This window comes from Electrona antarctica, assembly GCF_951216825.1.
Source record: "Electrona antarctica genome assembly, chromosome: 12".
NCBI classification, from domain to species: Eukaryota; Metazoa; Chordata; class Actinopteri; order Myctophiformes; family Myctophidae; genus Electrona; species Electrona antarctica.
The window spans coordinates 34,946,602-34,954,846 of record NC_136793.1 but is presented as its reverse complement, the minus strand read 5'-3'; the positions used below and the strand labels follow the sequence as shown (position 1 = coordinate 34,954,846).

At 37.9% G+C, this 8,245-nt stretch overlaps 1 protein-coding gene across 2 annotated transcripts in view; it reads left to right on the top strand.

Moving 5' to 3' along the window:
• The window catches only part of lman2lb (lectin, mannose-binding 2-like b), a 9,477-nt gene extending 1,949 nt beyond the window's left edge, over positions 1-7,528 (top strand). The window contains exons 3-8 of one of the 2 annotated variants that reach the window (XM_079516823.1): positions 1,203-1,320; positions 2,173-2,255; positions 3,048-3,209; positions 3,884-3,998; positions 4,210-4,326; positions 4,877-7,528. In XM_079516823.1, the coding sequence (XP_079372949.1) occupies positions 1,203-1,320; positions 2,173-2,255; positions 3,048-3,209; positions 3,884-3,998; positions 4,210-4,326; positions 4,877-5,016 (735 nt within the window). In that variant the 3' untranslated portion in view covers positions 5,017-7,528. Of the gene's footprint in view, positions 1-1,202; positions 1,321-2,172; positions 2,256-3,047; positions 3,210-3,883; positions 3,999-4,209; positions 4,327-4,873 lie in introns of both variants that reach the window. The other variant, XM_079516822.1, reaches the window with a different exon arrangement.
• The last annotated feature ends 717 nt before the right edge of the window (positions 7,529-8,245 follow it).

Here is an 8,245-nt window from a genome sequence, read left to right as displayed (position 1 = left end):
TTATTAAATAATACATTTGAATGTACAACTGACACGACTGGGTCATGGTTTAAATGTAGACACGGTATCTAATAATCACACCTCAACTTAAGTGACTGGTGCTCTTATCATCTCAATCTGGCCTATCACAATTTGCGTCCTCACCTTCTTCAATGTTTTGTTTACACAATGTTTGTGTTTACACAAACACTCAAAGCTGGACATGGGAGCGGCTAACGCCCCTCAAAAATAGGCAATTATATTTTCAGTGTACACTGAAGTCCCTATAAATATTGCATTTTAGGTGAACAGCAGTGTTTACCAGTACTTTAACACAAATACCGTTGTGATTTTACGATGCTACAGGGGATGGCACAACTGGTCCACAGTTTATAAAACCAACATCCAGGACAGTCAATCATGTGTACTTGGGTTGAGATTTTACTTTCCACCATCAGTAAGCAAGACAATACGAATATTGACACATTGGAATATGTAATTTGGAACACCTGCTGTTGAAAAAAATAATATATATATATATATATACGCAATATTCTCCAAAATCATCGGTTTAATTACCATCATCACAAAATCAAGCTACATAACTGACATTAACATTTTCACTGTAATTATGCAACGCTTCTCATACCTGTCAAGCATGTTCTACGTCTTACAAGAAAGACCAGCTGTGAGTTACAGTAGGATAGACTGTAGGGTAGGTGTTAGATCTTGAACAGTACTGTTCTGAAGTGATTACTAGACAAGTAGTGATATATTCAGCTCCAGCTCTTTATTAACAGAAAATGTATTTTCAGGTCGAGATACCAATTTTATCCCATCAGGAGAGACCCCACACAGGATAAACAAGTGCATTTGGAAGTGATGACTCAAAGAAATGAGCAGACAAAATCGGAACTGGAACACTATAAAATGTGAAGCTGATAAGGCTTGGCTGAAGATTTGCCACCCACCTGACAATTTGTTTATTCAAAGAGCTGGAGACATATAACCCATGCTACTGAACAAACATTCCAATCCATAGCAATGATTACTATCACAATATTGTGCTTTAACCTTTTAAACAAAAAACCTTTTGATGTAACCAAAGAATATCACTTGCCACACCTTTTTAATCTTTTTATAGCATTTTGGAAAATGCATGTATAGCAATATCCAGAACTTGTAAACTAAATCCACCTCTTCTTCAATCACTGTGTTTCTAGCCTTGTTACATCAGGGACTGGGAGCTGCAGGTGCACTTTAAAATCCATGGGCAAGGGAAGAAAAACCTTAATGGAGATGGCATGGCTTTTTGGTTCACCAAAGAGCGCATGAACGTAGGTAGGTCTTTATCGTAGATTGTTTTGATGCATTTCAAGATATTGATAACCCTTGTGTTTTGTTTTGTTAATACTACAAAAATCTAAAATGCTTTTTAAATGGTTTACTGAGCCAGATGTTTCAGCCATGTAGTATTACATTTACAGTTGAATCTAGCTTAGCATTGTTTATCACCAAAATTGTGACAAAAGTATGTTGGAAAATCTTCCCAAAAAATGAGAAACGGGTTCATGCTAAAAAAAAAAACTGATTCATTCATTCAACTATGGACGGTATTTCCAGCAAGCATTACAGTGGAGAGCGAGAGCATTATAGTCTATGTAAAATAATGTATTAGGATTTCATCAAACTATACAGACTCTTAAAGCCCAAGCGTACTCCAGTTTTAGTTGATAAGGTGACCTCTGCGGCACTCCATGACTCCAGCACTTTTCTCTGTTTTTACTAACCACCGTCACAGCGGAGTAGCTTCTCACCTAAAACTGGAGTATGCGTGTGCCTTAGTTTATATACCCTCTACAGGTGTCAGCAATCAGGGGTGATTACATTCATGGCATATGAAATACATTTATATTTGTACATGTATGAACATACAAGTTACACATGTATTTCAAAATTTTAATATTTTGTGCCTCCTTTCACATTGTATATGCCTCGTCATCATCGCACCTGCTCCAAACCTACCGGGTGTGCGGAAGTCATCTCTCTATAAAAATGTTAATATGACAAATACTGAGGATAGAGTAAAGGATAAATGACACAAACATATTCAAATATGTTGAACTAGCTTTGCTTTCTACAGCAAGGCTATTCTGGTCTTTCTATGAGTCTATAAGGTTGTGTCTTTTGCAGGTCCTGCGTTTGGCAACGTGAACCAGTTTACTGGTCTTGGAGTTTTTGTGGACACCTACCCAAACCAAGACAAGAACCATGAGGTGACATTCTCCTCACATCTCTCTCTCTCTCTCTCGCTCTCTATCTCTCTCACGCACATGCACACACGGTTACTCACTCACTCAGCTCACTTTAATACAAGTGAAAGTGTCCCCTAGGTAGAAAATTGGGTCATCTTAATTTTGAGAACCAAGGCCTCACTCACACCTTTCGATCTAGCATACAACATTGATGCATGCTAGATGTAAACAAAGGGTTTGTTTACATCTTGCCCCAATGCATTTCCAATGGAAGTCACATGGTTTGACACAACATTTTTGTTGTACGGCTTTTGGCTGTGTTCCAACTGCCCCCCTCCCCCTCATACAACAAAAATGTGTCAAACCATGTGACTCCCATTGGAAATGAATTGCGAGCTTGCATCAGTAAACAAGTCTCATGCATCAGCTATACATCAATCTGTTGTGCACGTGTGAGTCAGGCCCAAGTGTCATTGTTTCCTATTTGTTTTTTGTTTTTCTTTGCAAACCTACTGGATATGCAGAAGAAGTTCACTGGACCTCAGGTAGCATCAGTGCCATATTAACCCATTTTGAGGAATATTTACTTCGTCAACCAACACCATTACCTAGAAGTAATTACATTGCCTGCAGTTTAGTATTAATTAATTAATGTAAAAATGAGAAATCCTAAAATAAAACTTCCAATACTATGGCAATTTCAACATTCCTTCCTCCATATTTCTCTCACTCCCCCTATCCCTCTCCTTTGCACTTCATAAATCCTTTTTTCTGCCTCTGTTTTCTTTCTGCCTGTCTCTCCGTCTCTCACAGAGGGGTTTTCCATACATATCAGTGATGCTGGGGAACGGAACGCTGCTATATGACCACAGCCGGGACGGACGGACCACTGAGCTTGGCGGGTGCACAGCTCTAGTGCGCAACGTCAACCACGACACCTTCTTCCTCCTCCGATACTACAGAAACCGGCTGACGGTGGGAATACACATTTTATTTGCCTTTAGTTATTCAACCACCATGTTGTCACCGTGTCCATTAGCCATGGCATGGTCATCTTAGCAGCTAATGCCACCACGGCTACTTAATCATTTAAAAGCCTTATTATATCTACAGTATCTATAAATGCACCAAGTCTCTGTAGGTATATATGTGTGTATGTACGTACGTCTGCAATCCACATAACTCGAGAACCGTTGTCCAGAACCAACACAAAAGCCTCTGCCCGGGCTCTGGACCTGATCACCCCTATATGTCCATATATGCAGCTGGCCTGTTCTGACATCACATTGATGTTCTACATCTGCATAGACTCCATATTTGGGCATGCCTGACAAAGAACTCCATATATGGGCATAAAAGGGAGACATAATAAATGGATGGGGCATGCATTTCCAACTTGCATCGTTCCAAGTAGGCCCGTGCCCAACAGGCACCACTCTAGTACTTTTAGAATCTGTCAAAAACTTTCGAATATATATATATATATATATATATATATATATATATATATATATATATAAATAGCTGATCTGCAAGCTAACAGTATATTATTGTCACAATATTGATATTGAGTGTTCTTGATCCAAAATGTTGTGACATTTGATTCCATATCGCCCAGCCTTCATGCTGTTCTGTGTTCTGTCCTCCAGCTAATGATTGACATCGATGGCAAGCGGGAATGGAAGGATTGTGTTGACATCTCAGGCCTGCGCTTGCCTCTTGGTTACCATTTTGGTGCCTCCTCTGCCACAGGAGACCTGTCGGGTATAGAATTTTTCTTTTTCTTTGTATATATATATATATATATATATATATATATATATATATATATATAGAACTGACATCTTTTCAACTGACATCTCTAAATTGAATAAAGCGTGGATATAGTACAAAACATTATTTCATCATACTGGTAAAATGATTTAGTGTTGTGAGCACCATCATGTGGCCTGAAGAATGATGCGTTTCCCCATAGATAACCATGACCTCATCTCCATGAAACTATACCAGCTGACAGCGGAGAGGACTCCAGAGGAGGAGGAAGAGGAGGATGTCATCATCCCCATGGTTGAAAACATGACACCATTCCAAGGTACAAACTACAAAGCCACATTTTTCGAGTCAGCAGTGTTGTTTTATATTTCAAAACACTCAAAAAGGTGTGACTCAAGAGAACATAAATGGTTAATATCAAGTGTTGGGCAAGCGTCAGTGTGACTTTAAGTGCAGTCAAGTAAAAGGTTGCACAACACGTTTCTGCCAAAGCATGAACTAAAACTAAATGTCCTTGCACGCCAGGAGCGTGACAACTAAACGATTCGAAAATGCATCATATAGGTTGATTGTTTTCTTCTCAGTAAAAAAATCAACCTCAACTTGAAAAATGATCACATCACTATCTGTGTGGAAGTACTCATCACACAACAGAAGTTTGATTCATTTAATTAATCGCTCGAAATGAATGCTCCCGGTGTGTACAGGGTGTTATCTTCCCCCAGAATGTGTAGACTTATTTTCTTTCCTTCATCTTCTTTTAGCAACAGCAATGTTTGAGAGGATAACTTACTCTTCTTTACACATTTTAAACAGGCCTGTATTCCAACACAATATCTGTGACCTTTTTTATTTTTGCCATGCAGTAGAGGTAGAGGAGGAAGAGACGAGTGGAGTGCAGGTCTTCTTCACCCTCTTCTTCTCCATCGTTGGCCTGTGTGTCTTGGGGGCCATAGCCCTGATGGTGTACAACCGCTGGAAGGAGAACAGCCGCAAACGCTTCTATTGAGCAGAGATGGACCGAACAGTCTACACAACACAGGCGGAGTGAGAGTTCTCGTGTGCGTTTATTTTTTTGTTTTTCTTACAGGCAGTTCAATAATACTAAGCCTACTGTAGCTTTAACCCAGACACATTTCGTGGACAGTCAAGTGTATGCAGGTATTCATTTCAACCAAATGCCAACATTTCACAAATCACTTCCCCACTTTGCTTGGTTGTGTGCTCATTTGTGAAACAAACTGGTGTAGTGTTTGATTGGAATTTATACAACAGGTCGTTTCGAGGAAGCAATCTGATTGGTTGAAACGGCTTCTAGCCGTGGATCAAACCAGCACCATTCACCACCTAATCAAAACAAAGAATTCAGCTGCTCTGTTTTCCCAGAGCGCTAGCAAACTCGGTGGCTAGGCTAGCTAGTTTCTTGGGACATTTGTGGTCGCGGTGACTACATCCGTCATTAAAATGTAAAAAAAATCAGCCATTTTCTTAGTTTTAAGGGTAATTGCAATATTACACTTCAGTGATGAAATGTTATGTATTTGTAGTTGCTGCTGAGCATACGAACAATGATCTGTGGATCTCTGAGCCACTCATGGGCAGATCTCTTGTTGCACTGATACAGTACAAAGCACCCATGAGATGATTTTTATTTTATTATTGAACTATTTTCTTTAAAAGTACATTTGGGAGAACGATGTGCTCCATTTTGTACTTTTAAGGAGTATGTGTGCTTGAGTTGCTAATGCTATCCAAACTAAGTGCCTAGCTAGGACCAATAATGACTACGCAAGTCTTACTTTATGCATGTTCTGTCCTAGGTTTGAGGTTTGGGATACACCTGCCTTTTGTATTTGACATCTCATTGCTCTCACACATTTTTATATTGAAGTTACTATTATTGAGAATCATTTCTTGAATCAATTTTTAACTGTTGCGTAGGAAAAAACGTTTTTGTACTAAATCATCTAGAACACGCTGAACTCAAACTCATTTTTTGCTTCTCTTGCCACAGAATTTCATTCAACCTGTGAAAAAGAAACATTTATTCAGTCGAATTTGATTAACATTGATGCACCGTTTTCACTTTGTCGTTACATGGCACATCAGCAGTCACATTTGCCAGTGATCAATTGTTTGTGATATGAAAGCAAATACAGTACATGTTTTTTACTGTCCATTGACATGTATTTTGAGTTTGTGTATGAACACTGTTTGGGTGATAAACCGTTAAACCTGTGACATAATTTGGTTATCAGGAGGGATGCACAATATTGTCAAAGAAAATAAGTCATTGGGATATCTTTCAAAACATATTTGAGTTATGTCAATTCTGACATGCAGTTGATCCCATATGAACAAATGTATTAAAAAAAATACATCTCTGCATTTGGAAATTGCAGTAAATATTGTGGTTGACTTTTCTTTTGCAATTAAATTGTGCAGCCTTAGTTACCAAGACAACATTGCTGGCCTTCTAATGATGTATATGCTGGTGCCTTACTCACACATCTAAGACCAGAAACTATTCAGCAAGGAGCAAGTGTCCTGAACTGACAGTTTAATATTTCATCTAACTTGTATTGAGTGGAGGGGGTTCAGTGTATTGCAGACACAAGGCTGCACTGTGGTAGAATATGTCAATTGGACCTTTTCATTACAGCCACTCTTAAACTATTACTAGGCCATCTACCCTAGGCTCTAAAGCAAGATGTAATTCTTGAATGTGATCTAATTACATTGCCTGAAAGAAACCATATTTATGGTCATGTCAACATCTAACCATAGCCAAGTGAGGCAGTCTTTCAGCTATCTCAGGCAATTCAGTGATGTCGAGATAAATGTAAATGTGACAACTGACTCAAAATGGCAGTGTTCTTAAGCTGCACGTGTATTTCTCCAATTTGCAATACACTACAAATTTGGAGATTTACTAATTATTTGAACATCATATTCCATCAGACGTGACAGAATTGCTCAGCCATTGTTATTATAGATAATTGTATAAACATTTAATATAGATACTTAATTATGCATAATTATAATAAGACAATTATTTGTGAATTTGTAATTATAATAGGAATAATTGTATTGATATCTGAGATGATATTATTTAAAGTTATCTGGTTAACTGAGAAATCCTGTTTTTGGTAATAACCCAAAGTGAGGATGAGGAACATGTTGCTGTCATTCTATTAGTTTACAACAGATCTCTAGTATTCTTCTCAAAGTGTATGTGGGTGGATAAGGTTTGTAGGTGTATTTGTGGTATGCCACACACGGTGAAGACAATGTATTGTGCTTAAAATTAAGACCTCTTGAAGAAACAATGGTTATACAGTAGAGTATTTAATTGATATTTAGGCTGTGAAAATGTGAATACTTTAATCAAAAGCTCTGAAATTTCTATTTTAAATCTTATTGCTGTAATTAGTTCTTGTTGGTGTAAGTGGATAATATGCACTTTTTGTGCTATACCGTGTCAGATCATTTTCAATAAAAATGTCTATAGTGTTCTTGAATGGCCATTGTCCTCTATCGCCTCTTTTTTCATGCATTGGAGAAAGAAACTGTTTTGCAAACAATGGAAATTATACTGTCAATATTCTCTTTTGACTGTGTAAGTGTCATAATAGAAAATATAAACCTACCATAATATGGGGATATGTCATGATGTGCTGTATATACATACCTTGTTTGTCTGGTTTTGCTTTGATCATATGACAAATTATATGCATCAGTGTACTGTTTAACTGTCTTGTGTGGATTGTCTGTAATCGATTGAATGTTTGTTATTGGTTCTCTTTTTCAGGTGTATTAGATTTATGTTCTGTTCTGTATGTCTCTGAACTGTGAACTTGTATTAGGTGTACGTATGTTCTGTTCTGTAGAAGTACAGAAAGTACATTTTTTCTACATTATGTCATATATATTTTGCCTTTACATCAGTAAAGTGTGAAAACTGATACTAGTGTCAGATTATTGTGCTGACAGTTTTATGCCACTATCTTGTCTCTGTCTGTCTTTGAGAGTGGACAAACCTAACAGATTATATTTGTCCAAATATTTTGGTGCTTATCTCTTAAACTGGCTTCATGGAATAGGCTATAGATGCATTTACATGTCTTCAAGACGGGTGCATTGTGGGTGCTGTTTGGATCAGAAGACCACTACTGGCCACATGCAATCAACAACAGCAACCTGTTGGAATCATGTACCAAACACAAAACGGCACATGG